This window comes from Drosophila eugracilis, unplaced genomic scaffold, assembly GCF_018153835.1.
Source record: "Drosophila eugracilis isolate 14026-0451.02 unplaced genomic scaffold, ASM1815383v1 contig_367, whole genome shotgun sequence".
Classification (NCBI taxonomy): Eukaryota; Metazoa; Arthropoda; class Insecta; order Diptera; family Drosophilidae; genus Drosophila; species Drosophila eugracilis.
In genome coordinates this window covers 6,263,106-6,288,221 of record NW_024573224.1, presented here as the reverse complement: position 1 = coordinate 6,288,221, position 25,116 = coordinate 6,263,106, and the positions used below count along the sequence as shown (strand labels likewise).

General features: G+C 41.6%; 3 protein-coding genes across 5 annotated transcripts in view; 1 reads left to right on the top strand and 2 right to left on the bottom strand.

Moving 5' to 3' along the window:
* LOC108115884 (cell adhesion molecule 1) overlaps positions 1-25,116 on the top strand; it is a 125,789-nt gene that overhangs the window by 38,266 nt on the left and 62,407 nt on the right. For all 3 annotated transcript variants that reach the window (XM_041818792.1, XM_041818793.1, XM_041818791.1), the window contains one exon: positions 23,413-23,986. In XM_041818792.1, coding sequence (XP_041674726.1) covers positions 23,740-23,986 — 247 coding nt within the window. In that variant the 5' untranslated portion in view covers positions 23,413-23,739. The remainder of the gene's footprint in view (positions 1-23,412; positions 23,987-25,116) is intronic.
* Positions 9,060-10,371, bottom strand: LOC108116012 (odorant receptor 98a-like). The gene is made up of 3 exons (XM_017227696.2): positions 9,607-10,371; positions 9,193-9,550; positions 9,060-9,134 (listed from the first exon to the last, which is right to left on the bottom strand). Exons 1-3 carry the CDS (start codon positions 10,365-10,367, stop codon positions 9,060-9,062), a joined length of 1,194 nt encoding a protein of 397 aa, XP_017083185.2. The 5' UTR covers positions 10,368-10,371.
* LOC108115927 (odorant receptor 98a-like) lies at positions 10,743-12,112 on the bottom strand. The gene is made up of 3 exons (XM_017227561.2): positions 11,290-12,112; positions 10,877-11,234; positions 10,743-10,817 (listed from the first exon to the last, which is right to left on the bottom strand). The coding sequence occupies exons 1-3, from the start codon at positions 12,048-12,050 to the stop codon at positions 10,743-10,745; spliced, it is 1,194 nt and encodes a 397-aa protein (XP_017083050.2). The 5' UTR covers positions 12,051-12,112.

Below are 25,116 nucleotides of genomic sequence, written 5' to 3'. Positions count from 1 at the left end.
TTAACAGCAGGCCGCCAGACATTGGCCAGAGAATGTTGATTGTTTCCTGCCCCAGGACAGGAGATCCTTCTCCGCTTACTCACTTACTCACCAACACCCAGGATTCCTTTCCCCTGTCCTGGCAATTTATGATATTTATTTGATGCCCTGACATATGGCCAGCGTTTTGTATGCTCATCTATTCAGCAATTCCCTGGCTGTTGACCCCGCCCATTGCTGTTGGCCCACTGTGGGTCATACATCAACTGTCTGCTGGGTGCGTAGATTGCAGTCGGAACTGCCATATGTACATATGTATGTATGTGTTGATGTCACCAACACCACGAGATAGAGCAGGAGCAGCAAAAAATTGCATTATTTGTTTTTCCACGTTGTTAGGTACACGCACACACATGCATATAGGACTAGGACTCTCTGCTGCTTTTGTCTGGGGCGCTGACATCGCATGACTATGCATTTCATTTGATATGACGATGCTGCTACTACCAGACCTCCTGCCCCAGTCCCAGCCACGCCCTCTTTGCACACCACCCACAATGATGAATTATTGTGCCAAAGGTGACTTTCATTATTCCCTTTGCATTTTTCATATCGCACAGAGCAGCGCTGCTGCGTATCTATGCAGAAAATTGAATTCCAGATAGCCTGATATCCTGATATGCTGGCATCCTGGAGTCCTGTAGTCCCTTGCTAATAATACTGCCTTGTCACCCTGTACAATTTGGGTCTGCAAATTGATTGTATGGATTTAATATTAAGGATTAGACATCAACGCACAGCTGAGCAGCAGATATAGCAATAGCAAAAGCAATCCATGGCACTCCATTGGGGTCATGCATCATTCGATGAAGTGGGCGTAACTGGGCGTGTTTGGCAAATAAATGAAATTGTGCTTTTCGCCTATATATCACATCATTGGATCCCCAACGAGAATGTACGCTCTCTCTCTCTCTCTCTCGATTTCAACTTCAACTTCATGAGCATAAATTGCATTTTGTGCAATTTTCCATTTCCATTTTGCTTAAAAATTGAAAGGCTGAGTTCCGAGGCCACCAACTAGGCCATGTTTTTTTCTCAATTTCTCAATTTATATCTGTGTGTTGTGTTTTGCCATTTCTTGGGTTTTATTTTTATAGTCTATATATTCCTAGGTTTACTTTTGTTGATATACTATAGGAGTATAGAGGTTTGTTTTCATTTTTGCCCCATGCCAGGAATATGCCGCAAAAGGCAATTTTCTATAGCTCTCCTGGCTGCAACATTTATGGCAAAGACACACATATTCAGCCAGTCAAACCGCTTAGATGTTGGGCCAAATTGAATTTTTAAAAATTGTCCTGGCAGCAGACTAAGGCAAGGCGGAAATATGAAAGCTTCCAGTCAAACCGGATGCCACGGACCAGCCGAAGCGCTCTGCTGAATCCAAGGGAAGAATCCTTAAACACACATCCTCACACACATGTTGCACATGGATGTTGCAACATCATAAGCTAAAAATCGATCCTGTTGCTGGTCCTTGTTATTGTTTTTTTTTTCGCCATTTTTAGTTTGTTGCTGGCGTCATTTCGCAGGAGCTTCTCATACCAATTTTAGAAACCATTCGCACATTCATTTCTAGTTGGATTTTGTTTAATTCTCTGTCAGAAATATGGGTCCATTGTCTGTGTTGCCGCTGCATTAGACTTCGCTTCTAATATTCGCAGCAATTTGTTAACCAAGTTCTCTCTCATTTCACATTTTCCCTTTGCCATATATATATGTATAGAAATATATTTTTTTTTTGATTTTCCTCCCCCTTGCGCTGTGCACTTTTTCAATTTATTCTCTTGCTGCACGCTCGCTTTTGTTGCATATTTCATTTGCCGCCTTTTAGTTATAGCCATTGTTGTGCTCGATGTAAAATATTCAACATATTTTGCAAGTTGATTTTGTTTTTATTTCCTTTCGAGCAGCGACGTCGGCAGAAACAATAAAATGAGTGATAATAAAAAATGAATTGCACATGCGGGTTAGACAAAGCGGTGGGTTGGTTGTTTCTCTACGGTTTAGTTGGAGGCGTGTTAGGGCGGGATAAACAACTCGAACTGTTGCAATAATATTTTCCGACATTGTCAAAGCATCCTGCTGTTAAAGAAAATATTATTGGTTATGGCTGTTCTTACTCATGATCACTGCTTCGCTATTATTTTTAGAAAATAAAAAGATTAAGAGTTACTAAAAAATTGCAGAATGCTTTAATAGCTTTGCTTGTTGAGTTCACTTCTTTTTCTCTCTCTCTCTTCTCTAACATTTATTTCACATATAGAGAGTCTATTTAGAGAGCAAAATCCTTCCTAAAAGATTTAAAGCCTTCTAAAATGTAAAATCAAATAAATAAATATTTGCCTTTGCTGATAGTGTGCTCTCTCCTACAAACCGAAATAAATCTTCAAGCCTACATTGTCATCAGGAGTATCACATTGTGATGGCACAAACACGATGCTGGCAAACATTATTTGCATATTCCCAAGTTAATTCTTTAGCCCATTGCAATGGCCCCGAAATTGAGTGTAACCCATCTGGCCAGAGCAATTCTGCTTTGTCAAATCTGCCTTGGCAGCCCTTACTCAATTATGCTTCAAGTTCCGTTTCATTAAATACGCTTTTGTGCACTCTAGCCCCAAAACAAAGTGCCAACACACATGCAAGGCCTTTGTGTGTGTGAGCGGGAGTGTGAGTGTGCGCTGCAGTTGGTAAAAGTTGGCCAACAACAAGTCAGCAGCTGCTGCCGGCTAACTACCAAACAGTCGAGCCTATGGCTCACACACCCAAGTCCTTAAGCCGTCTTTAACCCTCTCTCTACACACACATACACATACTCACTCCACAACACACAAGCACATGCACTTAAAATGCAAACGGGCGTAAAATTTTAATTGAGCCTTATACACTTTGCCCTCATAAGTATGCAATGGTTTATTTTTTTGTTTGTTTGTGCTGTTTGTATGTTCGTGTGTGTGCGTGCGTGTGTGTGTGTGTGGACACTTAATGCGGCTGCAACCTTGAAAAGGCCTCCGCCCACTGAACATATGTATGCATTCTGACCCAATAGAAACCAATTTGCGAGAACAACAAGAACAATGGCAACAACAGCCAAAAGGACATCAATCAGTGGGCAATAGAAGGCGCACAAGGACCTGCTTTTACAAGCGTACCTACAGACAGTTGAGGTTAAAGTAAGAGCACCAATAACAAAGGAACTACTTTAAATGGTTTTAAGAGTGGTTAAAAGATTACTTTTACCTTCATTCAAATCAATATTCAGTTTTTATTTATTTTTCATTGACTTTAAATTTCAATAAAAATAGATTTGCTGTAGATAATCTAAACTGCTGACCGCCACTGTTTGTATATGCATTTAGAAGCGTATGCAAAATTGTTTTGCCCTTGCAGCAGCTGGCAGGGCCATTGTTTTTATCGCCGCTGTCGTCAGAAGTGCACCCACAACCGCCCTTTCCGATGGAAAAAGTGCGCATCAATTATTTATATTGAATATTGTGCTTCGATTATACAACATTGAATTGGCATGTTCAGGGCCGGCCATGCCAGTCCATGACAAGTGGGCCAAGAACGAGGGCAAGGGCCCATGGAATTGGGGCCTAATGAATGAAAAGATATACTAAAACTAACCATCAGTTACCGCACTTTCTCTTTTTTGCATACACATTGCACTCGAATCGAGCTTGTTATTGGGTTCTGCAAATATTTGCGGTGGGTTGGCAATGATAATGGTTCGAGTGGTTGGTCTGGGGCTTTGCTGGGCCATAAAGAAAAGTTGTCAAGTTCTCGGCGGCGTCATATGTCTTTCAGCATAAATGTCATTCCGATACTTTGCACAAAGGATTCTCGTTTCGATGTTTTTGTAGCCGCATTTCCTTTTTTTTTTTCTTTTCATACAACATATATGCCATTTTTGCCTTTATTTGCTATCTGCTGGTTTTGTGCTGCGGGAACATTGGCGTTGTGTGGGTGCGGGTGTCCTTGTCAGGTTCACGCATGGATTGCTACTTACTGGCCAGGATTTTGCTGCATTGCAGGATGCGTAAATTGAATTTTGTGGTAAAGTGCAAATTGGCTAGTGCAATGGTACCTCCCTCGTAGAAAGTCAAAGATCGTGCTTTAAGTTTAACAGCGACTATTTCTGTGATTACAGGCAGGGAGTGTGAAATTTAAGACGCTAGCAGCTAGTCCTGTGTTGCATTCAATTTGGCGGCGTATTAAGTTTTCAAGCTGCAGCTTGAAACTTGATAAATAAATTACTTGGCTGTCCGACAGTCCGACAGTCCGGCCTTACACTTTGCACATTTTCCAGAATTATTGCAGTCAATTGACGCGCTCCGCTTGCAGAGACTCCAGACACTCGGATCCGCTGCGATTTGCAGTTTTCCCTCTGTTCATTGGGTTTGCTTTTTTATGCTTCCCCATCTCGCTGGCATTCTCTTTTCTTTTTTTTTTTTTGCAATTGCAAGAAAATATTTTCATTTCTTAGGAGCTTGCAGCTCAGTCTCTACTCCTCGTTCTCCTCCACCCCGCTGGAGACTACAGGTCGATGCGTCACAGTGTCGAGGCTTGGATTGCCCGGACTGGATGGTCGCCTCGTAGAGAGACTGTTGGCTCTGGAGCAGCCATCACTTGGCCGTACTTTATTGGCCTGGCAAAAGTTTTGTGCCGTCACTCGAGCCGGAGAGTCTGGGCGATTTAAGTTGCTGCAGAGCTCAACTTTAGCTCCAGCTCCAGTTTGGTAGGTAGCACCAGCTCAGCTCAGAACAGCTCAGCCGGCTGGCTGACTTTGAGTGACGGCAGCGGCTAATGCTAATGCCCGGTCTGAAGCCAAAAGACGGGGCCAATGGCCCAGGTCTGGAGCAATAGTTGTGCCATTGATTTAACTAAAGGGAAATTGATTTAATGCCATAATTCAGTGTCGGACCCGGCTAGAATGTGCCAACTGACTTTCAATCAATTTGACGCATAATTCCTGATGGATTTAATCGTAATTGATGATGGATTGCTGTTGCCTTCTTCGACACAGAGAGAGAGAGAGCCTCTTCAGCAAGGCAACATGGCGTATGCGTTACACGGCCAAAGCAAAAGAACACTTTTGGCAGCATTCGTGTTTCGTCGTAATACCTTGTAATTTATTTTCGCTTAGCTTAATCGAACGATCAACGCTGTTTTACCTGGACCAGCTGATACAGCCTGGAATGGTCTTTTCATTAAGATTCCTCACATAAATCAATGTCAGTGGACGGGGTGGAGGCTAAGGATTGGTGGAAAAAAGAGGATTGGACTCCAAAAGGAGCTCTGATATGGCACTGTGGTTGGTCTACATCAAAGCCCTTACCTTAGTCCGAGTATTTTTAATTTTAATCAAATGCATGACACACCCCACATTTCCCTGAAATGTCTGGCTGCCTTTTATTTGACTTGGCCATTTCAATTGCCGAGCAATTCCTTAATGGCTTGCTTTGCCCCTCTCTCTTTCTGTTCACCTGCTGTGATGTCCTTAGATGTAAATAAAAATGCATTGCGCTGCCATTTCCTGTGAAAGCCAAAAGCATTTGATGTAACTCATTTCAGCTTATGCAGCAGCGGCCACGTGACGACGACATTTTCTCTTACCGCTTTTCACCCTCACCCCTTCTCGTTCTGTAGCGCTATTTGTATTTGCATTTGTGTTTCTGGGGGGATTTCCTTTTATAACAGGTATTTGCAGGGTGTAAGGGTATATTTGTGCCAATATGCTTGGAAGGGTGAGAAGAATAAGGTTTAAAGGCTTCCCTGTACGAGATCAACAGGCTAAATGTAGGGCCATGTTGAGTTACATAATCTATCTAAATCTAACATCATGAAAAATGTTCTCTAAATTTGCACACTTTGGGTGAAAATAAGCCAGGAAAACCTTACCAAATGATATTATTTTAACACTAAATTAAAAAAGATCTCTGCCCATAGAAAGCCCAAAGGATATTACAATTTTTGTTAAATCTAGTTGGAATTGATATTTATTTGAGTTTACACATATTTTTATCCGCTGGACATATATATTTGTGTTGAGCCTGGGGTAACACCCATTCGGTACATTCAGCCTTCCTTTTTTTTTTATAATGTTAAGCTCCTCTGGTATTTTTTTGTGGCACTGCAACGGCTTTTATATGTTTTTCTTCACCAAAGCTGTGTGAAATCAATGGAAGCTGTTTTACTCAGCCGTCGCCTGCCATTCTCGCCCTGCTCTCGGGTGGAAAACTGCCCCCTGGACTGGCCCCACTCGGTTGCCTGTGATTGCGCAAAGTGCGGCGTTGTCCTGCGAAAGCGTTTTATTTAAATATGTACGTTTATACGAAAATATATATATATCTGTATATATTTGTATATATGTGCATATGTATGTGTTTACAGTGTGTGGCAGTAGGTGTGTGTGTGTGTGGTGTGGTGGCAGGTAAACCGTAACGGTTTAAATCTGCTTGTCCAACACTCGGCTTCCGCCCAGCACTTCAGCGGCCCCGTATTTGTGTCAGTTTCGTGCAGATCGCTTACAGTTGGCATAAAAAGGGCTGCCAGCAAAAACAGGAGGAGCAGCAGCAGCAGCGGGAGCAACGGGAGCAGCGGGAGCAGGACATGTTAAAAACAGTTTTATGCACTGCCAGGACGAGCTGGAATAAAATAAATATGCTGGCTGACTGCCTCAACGGGTGTGGCCCTCTTTGGTTTCCTCGTCCTGGAAAACGCAAAAGTGCCCACGCTTCAATGCGTGTATCTGTCGCCCAGCCCGAAATGCTTTAAAAAGTGATTTTTGTGTGATTTTCTTTTTCACAAGCCGCATTCAGACACATGTACTAAAGTCATGGGTTAAAAAGAAGTGGAAAACCATCGTAAACTACAGAGAAAAAGCCAAAAACGTTTTTTACTTTTTCATTCTTTTACTCGTATTTCCCTGAATAGTCAAGTAAGCTAAGCCGACCTGAACTGAACTGCCGATTTGCAATTTTCGGCTTTTTTTTTTTTTAGAGGGGGTTGAGCCCAAATAGGGTTTTGCTGGGGTTAATGAATGAGCCGGAATCTGTGCTATATTTTTCTACCATACGCCACGACTGTTTGTTTATGTTGGCCCGGCCTGCAATTGATGGTGATTGAATTTTTTGATTGATCGTCTGATTGATTGAACGAGTTGATTTTTGGTCGATCCCCCAGCGATGATGGAGTTTGCATTGTACCAGTACGCTGAAGTACCCTAAGGTTAAAAACTAATAAAAAACTAACGGGAAAAACAAGAGGTAACAAAAGTGGGGGTGGGGAAACCTGCAAAGCGGCTTAATTGAATAGCGAAACGGAGCTGAGAGAGCACGGCCTAAAAACGTGGCTGACTTAGGGGAAGTGTTTTGGGGCCACCTTCGGGGAATTCTTGCAATTACGCTAAAAGCAATTCCCGACCGAAAAACTCCAAAGAGTTAGCCAGGGAAGTCAACCCTTAGCCTTTGGCTTATACCGAGGATACCAAACAGCCAAACAGACAAACAAACAAACACATTTGCCACCTCTAAGACAGGCCCACAAATTTTTATTTAAAGCACTTTACCGGGATCGTGTTTCTTTTCGTTTTTCTCTCTCTCGGCTTTCCTTTCTCTCTGTGTGTGTGTGTGTGTCGTACAATCAACTTAAACTAAGATTACAAGCACCACCCGCTAAGCTGCGGAAAAATGTGGGCCACCAACCAGGAGGAGGTGGTGCGGGAAATCCGCAAAACCACTCACAGCAGCGGCAGAGTCAGACAGACGACTCCTGCATCCGCAGGCCCTCGAGGAGTACGCATGCTATTTGTATTTAAAATGGGATTTACCTGGGGTTTTGTCACTTCTTTTAGCGGGGCTTTTAATTTGATTTAATGCGTCTACGCGTGCCGCCTCTGTTGCAAACGAAGAAGAAGAAGGAGAAGCAAGAAGAAACCACCATCGCATCCTTTTTCCGGCTGGAGACAAGGACTCTATTTGTTCTCTTGGGCAAATATGTTACCACCAACCCCCTCCTCCCATAGTTGTTGTTGAGCATTTGTGCGAATTAAGTTTTTTTGGGCCCCTCAAACCACCCACTCAACGATCCACCAAAAGCACCACAAATGCCCCAGTGAATTGGGCAAGTGAAAACTTGTGTTGTGCAAAACTTGCCGTGCCGCGGGAAAAACTATGTACAAACTCAATTGCAAATGTATGCCGGCACGTTGTTGTTTGGGGAAAAATGCAAATTAATTTTCCGCAGGCTTTTCGCTGCGGTGACCATTAAATATGAGCGCGCTCTGCATTTTGAGGGCCTTGGCCTCCATTTTTGGTTTATGTAAATCGCATGGATCCGCCGTCGCTCCGTTGTTCCATCTCTAGACATTTTCCTAACCGACCTTCTCTCAGCAGCTAGCACATCAAAGACAGACGCACAAGAACATTTTTGCGCTAGCGGCTAGACTTTGAACTTGCTGTTCAAGGAGGAATGGGTCATGGGGTTTGGGGTTGGGGTTTGGGTTTGGGTAAGGCCTAGAGTCCTTGCTCTTGGCTCAACCGCAATTAAAACAGATTTCTTGTTTACGATGTCCTTGGCGAATTTGTAAATCAATTCTATGCGTATTTTAAGCAATTAATTTTCTTGAATTTTAATTGACTTTTCCATCTGCCCCAGCCTCTCTCCTTTGGCCTCTTTATTTGTTTGTTTATTTACTTGTTTTCCCTTAACCTGTTCTAGATAGCCCACAACATTTTGGTAGTTCAGTTGTTGTTATCCATATATATATATAAGTTTCCTTTGCGGTTTGGCTAAATTGATTTTGGAGCTAAGCAGAGTGCATGTGTACTTAGGTCATTTATGTTGGTAGTTGCCTTTAAGCCCTCTTCAGCTTGTCAGCTTTTCGAATTCAGCTCACAAGGACAGGTGACCGCAGAAAAAGCATTAAAGGGAATTCATTTATTGGGATTAATGAAAAAGAGTTAATTGATATTGATAATAGTAAGTTCGAACTATATAAAATTCTCCAAATTCAATTAATTTTTTGTCAATCTGTCTGCTATGTTCAGTTGATTGACAAAAGTAACTACCGAAAAAGCCAACTTGGCCACCTAAAAATAGTAATTACTTAAACCTTCTGTTAAGGTTTAGAAATTTTAAAGAACTTACTTTTATATTTGACCCCGTTGAGATGGGAAATACAGAGCCAGCTGTAAAAGCAATAGATTTCTGTGAGTTGTGCAGAAAATAGAGCAAAGATGATTTGTATCTGCGACTCGAATTGATCCAATTAGAATGCAGTATAGCCATTTCCAGAAGTTCACAATCAGATTTAATGAGGTCACACACGAAGCAGAAGGGAAAAGTCTGAACCATCAGGCCATTGATATAGGCCACTGTGGCTAAGCCAGTCCAAAGGTCGGCGAAGAAGAGCAGGTTGATCATGGACAGGCCAAGGCAGATACCGATCAGAAGAAATTGCACAAAGATGGTGCGGGCAATCGCAGGACGTATTGTATTGGCAAATCTAGAAAATAATACAAAAATGATAATTATTCTTTATAGAAAAGTTCCTTTAGCTACTCTTTGATGAGCTTATGATCCTTGATGCAGTTAATGAGATCCTCCTGGTTCTCATCATCGCTTTTGCCAGGATCAGTGGAAAGTTTCTCCACTCTTAGCCGAAGGAGTTTGATATGACCTCTCAGAATCAGACCATAGAGCAGTGGATATAAATCGCTCAAGAAGGTTTGGGTCACAGAACAAAGCATAAGTGCAGTCTCATTCAGGCCAGCTTTCCAAAAACTCCAGCTACTTGCTTGCCAATCCAAAAATGGATTGTAAATACGCCAAGGTAACTTTCCACTCAAAGTGGATGATAGGAAAGTTGAGATAGTGTAGGCACTGTAGATTATATGGTAGATGACAAAGGCCAAATTACAACGGACCACCCATCGATGGACTTCAATACGTTCTTCCAGAGTTACGCAACGTTTGTCCATTTGGCTCAGCAGCTCTTTGGCCTTGTAAAAATCCGAAATATAAACATTGAAGAAAAGTACTTTGAAGGGCATTCCCACTGAATTAATAAATAGCTGCAGAACTGTTAAAAATTCACTCGGCGTGAAGGTGTTTATGTCCTTTATGAAAGATATGCTGATTCCAATGGGCAAATATACAACACACCATGCCACAAGACTTGTGGCTAGGGTGTAGTAGAGAATCCTATACTTCTCCGGAGTATACCAGCCCATGCAGAACATTCCGTATTCAAAGTACTTGAAGGCCTCTGGAGAAGTCAGAAGATCCTTTGGCGTTGGTTCTCTTAAATATTTGAAAAACATTTTGTACTTTCCGGTTTTGATTTCTGTTTCTAACTGCTTTGGTTTTTCCACAAGATTCTGTATTTATACATGCCAATTTTCAAATTTCCAAAATTCAAGGTGTTTACTCCCACCTCAAAAATGCAAATTGGACTGAATTAGATACCCCCCGAGCTACGCAAAATAATCAATTATCTTTGGTTTATGAAACCTGTAATTTTCTCTGTAAACCTTGGAAGTTGTAATTATCTGCAAGGATCCTCAGTATGCATTTCCCCAAAGGAATTTCTAATTGGAAAGTGCTTTTTATTTTTCAGATTTGAGTTACAATATTAATATTTCCATTTGACTACGATGCTTTGAAGTGAAACTAAATATTGTTTTACATATTCCAATTTAGTTAGTTGCCAACTTCTCAGCTAGATTAAATTGATTTACTAAAGTAACAACCGAAAATGCCAGTTTGGCCACCTTAAAAGAAAAGCTAACATTAGTAAATGTTTGAAAAAATTAAAAAATTATGAACCCACCTTAACATTGGTATTTGTAGTTATGGGAAATATCTTGCCAGCTGTAAAGACAATAGACTGTTGAGCATTCATCAAGAATAAGATCAAGGAGGTCTTGTATTTTTTACTGCTATCAAGCCAATTTGAATGGAATATGGCCATCTGTAGGAGTTCGCAATCCGCTTTAATCAAGTCACAAACGAAACAGAAAGGAAAGGTCTGCATGATGAGACCAATGATGTAAGCCAATGTGGCCAAAGCTGCCCATAAGTCAGCGAAAAAGAAGAGATTTATCATGGAAAAACCCAAGGAAACGCCAATCAGAAGAAACTGAACGAAAATTGTGCCGGCGATGACAGGACGAATCATTTGGGCGCATCTAAAAGATAGAGTAAAGAATATATAATTTAAAAACAAATTTGATTTAAGATTACTCCTTGATAAGTTTGTGATCCTCGATGCAGTCGACCAAGTCCTTTAGATTTTCCTCATCGCTTTTTTCAGGATCTGTGCAAAGCCTCTCCACTCTCTTTATCAACAGTGTGATATGAACTTTTAGCATTATTCCACACAAAAAGGAGTAAACATCGATTAGAACATTTTGAGAAACAGCGAAGAGCATAAGAATAGTCTCATGAAGGACACATATCCAATAACTTGTAAGGCTTTGTCGCCAATCCACGAATGGTGTATAGATGCGCCAGGGCAGGCCTCCCGAAAGGACAGCTGACAAGAAAGTTGATATGCCATATCCTACATACAGAGATTCATACATCAGGTAAGCCCTGTTGCAGCGGACAACCCAACGATGGATCTCAAAGCGCTCCACCAAAGTAGAACAGCGTTCGTCCATTTGACCAAAAAGTTCTTTGGTCCTTTGAAATCGCCATAGATAGGTCTTTAGGAAAAACACTTTGAAAGGTGACCCACAAGCGTTGACAAATAGTTGGAGAACGGTTAGGAGCTCACTGGGGCTTAAGTGTTCCATGTCTAAGACAAAACTGAATATGATCCCAGTAGGAACGTAATAAACGGTCCAGACAAAAAAAAATATTGCTAAAATTTTGTAAATTTTTTCGTATCTTGCGGGGGGTATCCAACCCAGACAAGACATCCCGTTCTCAAAGTAATGGAAAGCCTCGCCGGAAGCTAGAACATCCGATGGAGTTGGCTCTCTCAAATATTTAAACCACATTATGAAACTTTTTGATCTTGAAGTTAGACTTAGACTGCTGCAGAATGTTCGAGAAGTTCTTTTATATTGAAGAAAAGTTTACAGTTTTTGTCCACCAATTTCATTTAATTTTTCCCACAACAGACATTTATGGAAATAGTTCCCACGATGCTTACGCACAATAATCAATTATCGTCTAACTATTGGTTAGTTGAGCTGATAGTTCTTTGTGGCCACAACAAAGGATGTTATTTGTTGAATTCCTGATATTGTAATCACCTGCAATGCGCTCCTCAGCTTGAATTTCCAATTTGTTTTGCTTTCCACACTTTTTCCCCAGAGTCGTATCATTAAGTGGGAAACAGTTTTCCCCCACAATCGCCCATACAGATGTAAATGTCTTTGCGGCATGATTAATATATGCGTGTGTGTGTGTGTGTGTGTGTGTGTGTGCTTTTAGCATATATGTAGATATTGCGTAGCCGACATGTGGGCCGTGCTGCACTATGGAGAGTCCTGCGATTTCGCAACCATTGTCTGTCTGACTTGCGCTGCCGGCAGATGCGTGTGTTCGAGTTAATTTATAGACTTATCAACACTTAATCACCGGAAAAATGGTATGGCGCATGTGTAAAACGCACACAGTGCCACGCATGTTGATTACGGCCAATGTCTTACGGTCGTATTTCACCCGGAGATGAAGTCAGAGCCAGAGCACAGAGACACACACACACACATACACATCCACACACACAGTCTGGCTTAATAGTTGTTAGTTAGTTGTGCGTGCGATGGCTCAGCAGCCCGGACTGTTGCGCTGCGTAACACATTTGCCGTAATTTATACTTTATAGCCACGGCCAGATATGAAAAGTCCCTCTCACATACACACACACACACACACACACGCATACGAACACCCAGAAACATCACGCATCACTATAGCATAATATCGGGGGCTATATTTTTTCAGCTGCTGTTGAACATGTTGACTTTTATGCCATTTTCTGCGGTTGCCAAGTCAACTGTGGTCAGACACTGGCCCTGATATTTATGCGTGCATATAAATAACAAGGTCTCTGACTTTTTCTCTGACTGTTCCAGTCACTGTTAGCCCCCTTTGGCTTATGTTATTAGATTTACGGCGGCCTAAGGGGTGATGCTGCTGTTGGCCATAAAATGCCTGACATTCAAATAAACCGCAAAGAGTTGACTACATAATTAAAGTCCAAACACCACGGCCATGCAGATTGGGAAAAAGTTCATTAAACTGACTCCTCTCTTTAGCCATCCAATAAGCAATGGCAATTGGCCACGACAATTGTTAACCATTTGAGCGGCATATACTGTACAGTATATGCCACGTTTGCTGATTCCAAACACACTCTGACATTCCATGCCTAATGATTGCAACAACGTGACGCATCAACATTTTTCCATCTGTTTGCTTTATTTTTTCGATTTGAGCCGAGTTGAGCTTTATTGTTGGCCATTCGGGCCATATGTGTGTGTACGGCTAAGTGAAAGGCGGCGCCTGATGAAGTATTGTTTCTGGATCATAAACTGATTTGCTTAAAAGCGTGTGCCTGTATGTCTGTCTGGCAACTAGAATACGTGTTCAGCATTCTATGAGCGAGTATATTGATTTGACTGGCGGGCACCTTATTAAATTTTTCGAACCTAAACGTGTGCTAATTGGTTTTATGCGGCAACCTCATAACCGTAGTCCACTCATCCAGAAGAGCCGAGTTATGGGCCTCGGTTTAGCTTGCCAGCCATCCAACCAGAGCCATTAAAAATTGATTTATTTTTAATTATCAGTGACGTGCGGCGCAATAATAAATAAACGTGGAAATTTATTGCAACGTCAAAAGCGACGGCCGGCAAAATGTGGACCTCAACAATGGCGTGTGTATGCTCCATACTCCTATACTCGTAGGCAGTATGTATCCTCATATATGTTTTAGGTTTTCGCAAAATATTTAGAATGCTAGAATGAAAATGTGGGTGGTTGAATGGTTGGTTAGTTGGTTTGCAAATGGAAAATTTACGGGGCGAGTGGGAGAGGGCAGGACGTTGGGCTTACAACAGGCAGGCAAATCGAGTTGTTGGCATATTTTACAAACACTTTGCTAATGTTGGCGCTTGTCTAACATATTTTTAGTTGCCTCTGATGATGACGTTGCATGGTTTGGCTCATGGCTCATGGCTCCTGGTGATTTTGCTATTGTTTTTGCTTTACCATTATTATTATTATTGCAGCTGTCGCTCATGATGCCCAAAATGCCCAAAATGCTAACGAAAAATTCTGCAAAAATTCTATTATCATAGGCCATTGTCCCGCCAGCCGTTTGACAACGCGTTCGGCTAACCAACAACATTGTCACCAGGAACATTTTACTAATTTATTAACTAAACCAATGCCGTTGGACAAACGTAAAACGAGCCAAATATTTGTCAGACTCCCGGCTACCGCATTTTGCTAATTTGAGCCATCGGCCTGCAAGCATTCCTTTAGCGGTCCTGAATTGATATTGAATTTGAAAAATTTGAGATTTCTAATGCCGTATTTTCACCGCTTTCACCCATCAATGGCTCGTTTTGCTATTTACCATTTGCCATTTGCAATTGGAATTGCAGTTGAGGACCATGGACCAAGGACCGCACCCATTGTGGTTGCCCCTTTTTGTGGCCTGACGCGTTTAATGAATTTTTCATGTCATCAACGTTGTACCATTGACCATTGCCTCACCTCCACCCGCACTTTCAATTATTCACCGAAAACCCTCGCCATTCATTCCACCATTCAACTGTACTTACCGCATGCCCATTCAAATCAATTTTTGATTTGGCAGATTTACATTCTTTATTCATATACAGCCAAGGAGATTTCTGTTTTTATTTGCGAAAAAATTGTAAATTTATTTTCAACAACGAGATGGGCAATGATTTTTTCATATTTGTTGGCTGGCAGGGTATGAATGGGTTGGAACTTAGAGTGATAGTCGGGGGTATTATCACGCGGAAGTATTTTATGTTTTATAGGTAGTACAATTATGACAAATGCGATATGAAAAATTTAATAGAATAATCAATAGCACAGATTTCCTTGTTTAACAAGCAAATAAATGTGTTTAAATAGTAAAAAATATCCTTTGAAATCTCCTGAAAATAGTGCAGACTCTCTGGGAAAGTGCATTTATTCGGTATTTATTCGACTCCCTTTCGCTGGGCACTATCTATGGCAAATATCATTCGCTGATGAGCGTCGTACCGCATCGCATGGCAATATATTTTATTCACATGGCAGTTTTTGCTGCTATGCGGTAATTGATACGCTAAACTGCATAACGCAGATTATGACGTTAACATGGACACACTAAAATGGAAACGCTGAACGCACTGAATGGTCAGACGCCAATGAATGGAAAATTTGCAGAGCAGAGCGGGAAAAACAAAGTGCACAGCGCAACAAAGGAAACGTTTAAATATTCAATAGTAGGGAAAAAAAGCACGTGAGACCGTGATGATTATTATTATTATTATTGTTATTATTATTATTGTAATTCGTATTAAATTTGCATGCTATCGTGTAGTTATGCATTCGATTCGCTGAAATTTAATTATTCACATTATCTACTCTCTTTTTTTGATAATTCTATTTATTTCAATGCTCTTTTTGCTGGGGCTTTGGAATTTAATATTTCAACTGCCGTATAGGTGATATCGTGTGTGCGTGGTGTAAAAAGTTTGAAAAGCAATTTAAAAATGAGATTTATGAATTGTGTGCACATAAAATGCAAAAGCCGAGCGTAGAAATGGCAATTGCTTCTATGGCCAGAAGGTAATTAGAATTCATGACACGCTTATGAAATATCACACATACGCAGTGTGGCAAAGACGATGGTTTCTCCATCTCTGCCTTCTTGCTTCTTTTTCTCTTCTCACCCTCTTTTGATTTACGATTTTCAAATACACACGCACACTTACACACACACACACAGAGAGAGGGGGCAAAGTAATTTATGACAATGCCTTGGCCACAAAAACTGCGAATTGCAATCAAAGCCAAAAATGGCTTAGGCCAGGCTAGAACCTCATATAAATGTCGACTGGCTAACGATGGATGCGAATCTGCCGGGAGCTGCATTAGTTGGCCACTTGGATTGTCCTTCATATCTATGGTTTCTCCTTCATTCTTTTTGCTGGTAACTAACCATCTTTTGAGTCTGCCTTTCCAGGCTGAAACAAAACTCGACTCCAATGAGGCAACTTTTGCATACAAAATGCTTTCGCTATGTAGGTTGCGCCGTGTTTTTTAATGGCGTGAAGTCAACGGCGCGTAAATAATAATAAAAATAAAAAAATAAAACACAGAACGTAGAACGTAGAAACATCATGAGGCATCTTAATAAATTACTTTGGGGATTTTGGTGCACAATTTTTAATATTGCCAGGCCGTGGCCCAGACAGCCACATCGTTGATGTACGAGCAGAGCCGCCAACGCCAACCCCAACCACCCCGCCAACATCTAGGGGTTAAAAGGGCTGGGCCCGGGGAAAGGTTGGCTTCACACCCGACAGTTGCTTGACATTTCGAGTTTAATGAAATTTATGCAATTTTTCTTATTTGCCAAATGCACTGCGGCATTCGCAGCTCGCCCGCGGCGTCAGCAACACGCCAAAGTGCAATGCATCAACCGGGTGGCTTCCATTCGCAACTGGGTGGTGTTGAGCTGCTTAGATATAGACAGACCTGACAGCTCCCCTGTATGTGTGCACTGGGAGAAAGGAAAGGTTAAGGGTTAATAGAATATTAAGAAAGTTAGAAAGAGAAATGGGTAAGTGCTGAAGATCTGCTAGCTAGCAGAGGTTGGGATTACAAAACAGATTTTGGATTTAACTTGATAGTTTAATATTAATATTTTTGGTTTCATTGGTGAAATAGAACAAAAGCTATATTAAACAAATTATTCCAAAATATTAGTTCATATTTATTTTAGATTTAAAGCCTTGCCTTTAGTTATCCCCAAAGTTTGTTCAAAGTTGGTTAAACTTCTGTTGGCCTAACAAATTCTACGACTTTTCTTGGTTAAATACGAGTTAAGAAAGCTTTTAAATTTCAAGTTTTTGAGTCTGATTAATTTTCTAAACATATTCTGGCAGTGCAGCAACTATGTGTGACTCATCATACGCAGAAGTAGGGATAAACTATTTGCACAACACTCATATCGCAGCAGGCAAAGTTTTCCTTTGTCTGACTCGTGAGAAATAATTCAATTTAGGCATGAAACTCAATACTTTGGGTTTATGTTGAGTTACCGCCAAGTTGATTGTCCAAGTTAGTTTGGGGCCTAGCAACTTTCGAGGCGGCTAGAATTTAAAGCCAGAATAAGTACGTACTTGTTGCCAAAGTTCATAAAGGTGGCCTCCGTGCCTAATGATGATTATTTCTAGTTCATTTTCATTTAGCGCCATTCGCCGGGTTTTCTCGTTTTTTTTTTTTTTTTTTTTTCTGCCCTGCCAGCAGCTACTGACAATAAGGACCCGGAATACTTGGCGGGAGGCGTGTGGGGGGTCCGAGGACATTATATTTTCATTGTTGGTCAGCCAAGCGCGAAGACTTTGAGGGGAAAAAGGAGAAAGAGAGTCATTTCCTCAGCTAGATGCCGCTGCCACTGCCTCTGTTTTCTGGCTTATGCTTTCAACGGATTTTGGCTTGGCTGCCGCACAAAATGAAACAAAATGTCGTCAGAGTGTCATTTGGCTTCGAAAGGACGGCCAGTGGCAGGACCAAGGTCCTGGGACCTGCCAGCAGGACCAGGAATTGCTGCAGCTTTCCTTTTTTATCTGACGGTGTGAGGAGGGGTGTTTGGGGGATATATCGGTGGGTATAGAAGCGCCTAATGTGCTCCAAGCTGCTAAAGACTCGGCAGTCGAGTTAATGAAACCAATAAATTAATTTTAATGATTGCATACAGCCACACACACACATATACACGTTGATATATATATATATATATAGTAAGGATACAGTGAAGCGTGCAGTTTGCTGCGTCAGGCCCTTCCTTTTCCATCCCGCTCTTTCTTTCATTGGGCGTGGCACTCGCCATAAGTAATTGACAAAATCTTAATTAGTCCTTGGCATGTCCATTGAATGGCTTCTGTTGGTTGTCGAGTTTAATTAGCGTTAAATATTTGCAGCGTCTTGAGTTTAATCAAATTAAAAATACCATCCTCCATTCGATTCGCAGCGTACAAAAATCAATGCCTCCGCACGCTAGACCGCCAATCAATTAGATGTTTAATCAAATTTTCATTAACCTTCCGAGGGATTTCCGTTTGGGCCAATTAAAAAGCCAGTTTCGATTGTTTGCGAGTGTGTCAACTTAATCATTTTAGCGGATTATCTCCTCACGTACAAGTCTCTCCCTGCTATACCCTATCTACTCTCACCCCCCCCACCCGTACATATACATATATCCTGGCCATTATCCTTGCCGGGGGGCAGTCCTCGTTGTCTGGCAGAGTGTTGCTTGCATGGAAAACAAACCGTAATCAGTTGAAGAGCCAAGTGCGCTCAAGAATTTCCACTTGCACTTGCCAACGGCCACTTGGAGCTATAAACTGTGAAGAGCCCTTCCGGCTACCAGCAGCAGCATCCGGATACGGATGAGGCAGCTGCCCCATCGAGTGTCCTTGAAATCGAATACAGCTGCACCAGCTGCTCCTCTGCTATGCTCTGTTCTGCTCCTCCTGCACAGCGGGAAATCAAATTGTCTAAGAAGTTCATTTGGAAATTTCGATTGATTTTTCATATATTCCAGATAGACTCTTCTCTTTGTTTAGTGATCAAATTTCTATATAATATGCTTAGTTGATTGGTTATTCATATTTTTCAGTATTTAATTTACAATTTATTGATTTTATTCAACATTTTTGTGCTGTGTATATTGGAGACCAAACAAAGTCTAAAATTTTGTACAAAAATAAGAAGAAAATCTTGATTGATTGGACTGAAATATGCAAAGATGAGGAAGCAATGTCGATAATGTATGGAAAGTTTTACAATCTAAAAGTTAAAGATTGGGTTTTTTTTTTGATTTCCTAACAAAGGTAATTAATAATTCCCTCAGTGTAGAGCACTTTTTAAGGACAAGTGTCCTGGCAGCATTTGTGACATTCGAAAAAAATGTGCATAATTCGGAGAGCAAGTGCATTGACATTTGTGTGCAGCCCGGACGAAAATTGCTTTAATTAAAGTTTGACTTGAGCCTGGACAGAGGCTAAAGGCGACCTCGATTGTCCTGGCAACCTTTGGTCCGCTTATCGAACAGGCTAACCCTTTGGGCCCCATCTCGATCCTGTTGCTATATAGACATATCTGTTCGGTATTCTCTGGGTCTCTGGGTCACAGGAGCTGTGCGTTGTCAAAGTGTCAAAGTGTAATCATGCTTTGTGCGAGAGGCTTAAATTAAATTAATTGACGGCCACTTGAAGTAAATTAAACTGGGCCCGAAACGCTTTTATTTCAGACGTGGCTGCTCTTGTTTTCTCTCTCTTCCTGTTGCCATCGTCAATGTCCTGCCATTAAAGAGATTACAAAGGGTCAAAGGGATAGCTGCGATTGCTCATAATTGCGCGACGCCTGCGGCCAACCATCGAATGCCTTTTGCCCCTATTTTTTTTTTATTTTCTTGTGTCCTTGTTGCGAAAAGTGTCATTTGCGTTGACTACAACTGGCCAAAGGAGAGATACTGAGGTACTGTGTGACAGAGCATTTGGATGGCAAACTAATTAAATTTTGCTGGCTGGGCTACGAGGACGACGGCCTCGGAGTTGGTGTTGGCGGATATGGGTAGCCAAATTGGCGCCGCAAATTGGTAATTACCCCGGCTGAAGTGCATGTCAAACACGTAAAAAGGCGACGGAGTGCGGCAAAGAAAGCGACCGCTTTCTAGCTTCCAGCTACCATCTCCGAACAATGTGCAATTAGCCAACGACAACTGAAACTGCAGCAGCAACTGCAAATATAATTACACTTTGAGAATTAATTTCTTGATTAAAGTGCATTTTCCCATTTAATTATAGTATTTATAAAGGCTGGGAAAAGTAGGAAACATGCAGGAAATATTAGTTTAGTAGCTGTTTTGTTTGTATAGAAAAATCCTTTTATTTTCTATTTAAGAAACGAAGAAACTTCGTTTGAAAATCAAGTAAAATTATTAAAAAATACTTTAAAATTCTGTAATTTATAATATAGCTTATTTAAAGTATTTCCTTGGTTATTTTATTTTTCAAGGATTTTACTCCTTTATTTCTCTCTCTGTATATACATATCTACAGCTGCTTCCACACGCCACTGCAGCGATGACAATCAAGCAAACGATGCCATCGTCCACGCAAAGCAGCTGACGACGCGTGTCCTGAGTGTCCTTGCTCTATCTATGTATGTATGTGTATATATGCCTTCGTGTATAGGTGTATGTATGTATGTTTGTCTGAGTGTGTGCGGATGGCCTTTGGCCGCCTTGTGGGCGGGGGCGTGGTCAACTGCAGTTGAGCTGCCTAATTACTTGTAAGTTGGCGAATTTGCGGCATGGCGTTTTCGGGGGCCCGGCAACTAAATTGAATTTGACGTGCCAGCAAGCGGTCAATTGCTAACGAGTAGCACCACCATCCTGCACCGCCACCACCGCCAAAGGGGGATCCAGCACAACCGGAAGGTTACTGAGACGTACGAACGGACGGACGGATGACGTCGCGTGTCCGTCGTTTCCTGTTTCCTGGCACAGCGCAACTTGCTGATTGCCGGCGTGTAATTATTTTTTAAGCACTTTGTCTGCCCGAGAAATTAGACCTAACTAAGCCAATCTCTTTTATTTCATTTCGTTTATTCCATCTTTTTTTTTCTTCTGTTGAGATATTTTTTTGTGTTTTGGCTCGGTTGCATTTGAATAGCGTAACACTGATGGAGAGGAAAAAGGAGCTTGGGGATTTGGATTTTGGGTCACACACGGCGGTCGGGAATCCTTGGCGCGTATATCCTCTTGTTGCTTGGCTTTCATTTTTCGGTTGCTTTGTCCAATTAGCAACTGTTTCGGAGGGGCTACGATTTCATTTCTTTTATTGTGCTCGTTATCCTTTTTATTTTGTTTCGCCGCCGACGTCGCTGCTGTCGCGGTCGCTGCTTCGGTTTCAGCTTGTGCAAATTTGATATCCTTGTTACGGCAAATTGTTGTACAATTATTCTGGCTTCGTCCTTGTCTGGCACTTTTCAAGCTCTTTAATTCGACTCGATTCGAAAGCGAATCGAAAAGGAATCGAATGATATTTATATGCTCCACAAAACGTCATAGTACCCCCTCATTGTCATTGTCCTGCGCCAATATTGTCGCCCTTTCGATTATTTATGATCTTTACTTTCCAGCGAGTGCTCCCCACGGGCCTGTGGCCAAGTTTTAGTAGTCATCGTCCTCAGCTCGGTAATAAATTTATGCTTTTTTATTTCCTCCTGTCATAATTTTACCCTCAAATACACACAGAGACACACACACACACACGCATGAAGGACGAGATGGAGGTTGGCGATAGGCAAGGACTTGGGCATTTTTCCTTCACATTCTCGAGTTCCGTCCTTTTAGGTCGCTTTACTCCTTTCAGGACCCGTTCGCAAACCCACTTTCCTCCGCTCACCCGCTCCGCAAACTGTCTAGAAATTTTCCAATTGATAAATTATTTTATGGCAAATATACAAATTTTCTCATACGCACCCTCACTCTGCCGTTTGCTGTGCGGTTTTGGTTGTTGCTTTTGCGGCCTGGTTTTTCGATTTTCATTTCGTGGCCGAGATACTCGAACTCCAATCCTCCTTGTGTCCTGCACATAAAAGCCGTATATTCGTATTGCTTTGGGTACGTAATATCCTTGTGTATTTTTGCGTATTTCCTGTTCCAACCTCTTGGCCCAGTGGTCACTCATTGCTCCTCTGCTCGTCATCATCATATTTCCCAGCCCGCTCCTTTTTTTGTCTTGGCCCCCCAAACAACACATAAAATCAATCATCTTTTCTCTTTTTTTCCCTGGACCTTCTTTATCAATATTTTTTGCGATGTCTTTCATCAATATTTGTTGCTCCACTCGCTGTTTTTTTTTGTTTTTTGTGTGATACCTATATCTTAGGCCGAAAGGAAAACAAATTCGAGTCGATTTATAAAGCATTTAAGTTGCTTTTGCTTTCACTTTGCGCTTCACTCGAGGTCCCTTATAAATATGCTACATTTATTTTAATAGAATTGTTTATGAGTCCCATATTGGCAGCGGCGGCATTCGGCCTGCTTGTCCTCCATACCGCTGGCTTCAGGATGCGCAACTGCCAAAACATGTTAAGTACAGAAATTGCAATAAAAAACGCTAAATAAAACGATGGGAAAATCCAAATATACACATACGAAAAGTGGAAAAACCGCGCCAAATCAAAGACAACAAATCCAAAATGCGCACACAATATTTTGTGGGATTATTTCAGTTGGCTTGCTGTCACTGCAAATGGTGGAGCAGGAGGAGGAGGAGGAGGAGAAGGAGGTCCTGTGCACTATCCTGCGGAGACTAAAAGTTCGGGCTACGATCCAAATTTCTGTTAATTTGGCAGCTTGTCCTGCGTTGGCATTTTGTTTTTTTGCCTGCCGGCCTGCCTGCCTGCTGCCGTCGTTTATATTTTTTTACGCTCTGCTTGAGTTTTATTCGCCTGTGGAAAAAAGTCAAAGAAGACTGTTCCGAATATATACCAATGTTCGTATGTGCACGGGCAAAAAGTCTCACAAGCTTTATTTGCCCAAAAACTAGTCATTTAGAACATGGAAAAAACTATATTTATACACATGGAATCATTGTTCAAGTCATTAAGTTGGAAAGATTTTTAATAATCTCATTTGAGACAAAAAGCTATGTTCCTTTTTGATTTTAAATAAAAAATAAAGAGATGTTGACTCTATATTTCCAAAGAAATTTCTCAAAAATATCACAAATTAAAAATAAACTTAAGGTTCTGTGATTATAAATAAAAATAATAATTGATTTATGCAATCTAAGTTTCATTTTAAGTAAAAGCTTGTTTAAGAACCACTATTTTTTCCGAGTGCATAAGGGTATCTCACTCTTGGCCGCCTCTATTCTGTGTGCAGATATGCAAAACGCTGTGCGCACATAAATTTCAGTGTTGGGCCACGCTTATTTGCATAGGAATTATGTATTTGGGCACGGCGGCTTAGCTGCATTACACAGGACACCAGCACATAGATCCGGACACAACACACTAACATACACAAGGACTCTCTGTGGTCATGCAGAAAACTAACGCATATCGTTTTCCTTGTATTTTGCAGCTATAAATTTACGAACGCCCCAGGAAAATGCATTGCAGCAAAACAAGCAATTAAAGCAGTGCAGTCCCTCAACCACGAACAAAACCTGTAGCAGTATCCTGCCGCTGCCGCCTGCTGTGCTAAAAACCTATTTTGAATAATTAAAATTCCGTAAGTGCTGCAGTCGAAGACGTCGGCAGAAGGCGAAGGCAAAGGCAAAGGCTACCTGCAAGTTGGTTGTGCAACTGGAAGAAATCGCAGGACAACAGGACTCCTTCTCTTCCCCATTGCTCGCAAACACAATCTGCGGCCTGCAAATTCGTGTGCAGCAATGAAATAATTAATTCAATGCACCTGACTAAGTCCATGAGCAGCAGCAGTAGAAGCAGAAGCAGTAGCAGCAGCAGCAGCAACAGAATTGCTTACAAATTCGAGTGCCCCAGCAACATCAACTGCAATAACAGCAACTCCGGCAAAATGGCCGCCGAAGCGAGAACAATTAGCCAGCCAGGACATATCCACGATCGGCGGGTGAGGAATGTGCCCCACATCCTGCTCCTGACCATTGTAGTGGTGGCACTGCTTTTCGATAGCGGTAAGTTGAGCCCAAGATTTATTCCATCTTATGGTACTTAAGCCAGGCAGATAGTGCTGTTAAGTCAGCTATTTTAGAGCTACAAAAGCTTAGGCAGGCATTAATTTAGCTACTTTAAGAATATAAAATATTATATATTACAATCCAACCTCCAACAATCATGAATTAAGTGCATTGTAGCCAATTTTCCTTGTCTTTTTCTTGTTTAATCCAAGATTGCCATCACTGATCCCCAGGTTGGCAAGCCCTTGGCAATTGCAAATTCAATCGCGTGCAGAAGGGCCAAGTCAATCAGCGGTCCCGGCCGCAAAGCCATTCAATTGTCAAAGCCACAAATTGTGGGGAAGGGCGATGCTCGATGACGGAGCTTTGTCGGCCGGCGAATTAATCTCACGGATGAATATTTCAAAGCGAAACTTGAGCAATTAATTTCGCTAATTGCTTTTCTTCGCCACGTTTTTGTCTTTGGTCTCGGGACCAAAGACTAAGGCCTTTTGCATTTAAATGCCCGGCAGTTGGGTGCATTTCAAGGACTCAACTTTTGCCTGTGCATAAACTCAATCTGACATTTATGCGAATGTCCACGGAATCAAATAAGAGTAATGACATTGCCAGCCAAAAGGAACCACCAGAGTTCCAAAGAAGCAGGAAGCCACCCTGGTGTCTTGGGATCTGGCCGAGTTCCTTAGCAGCGTTGCAAATGCTAAGGGATGCGGCGGTGCAATGTCCTTTGGCTACTCAAACATTCCAGTGGCTATTAGTATTCATATCTTGACTGAACTAAACTGAAAGCTTAAATTCCTCTGGCCATTCGCTCCTCCACTTACTTTTTGCGGAGGGACTGGTTTTGGGATTCCGTTTTTATCTGCCAACGTTTGCATGAATTTTCATTTTGTGCTAGAATTGTTGAAAAAGATGCAATTAAATTTTAGGGCCAGGGGTGTCGGTAGGAGAATGAGCAAAAAAAAAAGAGACGCAGAAGATGTAGATGGACGTGGTCATGGACTCAGGGACGAAAGGCGGGAATCGGACGACGAGTCAGATATAAACTGCATATATCTTTATATATATATATATATATATATAGAGTGAGAGAGAGAGGGGAGAGAGACAGAGAGATAGCGCGCAAA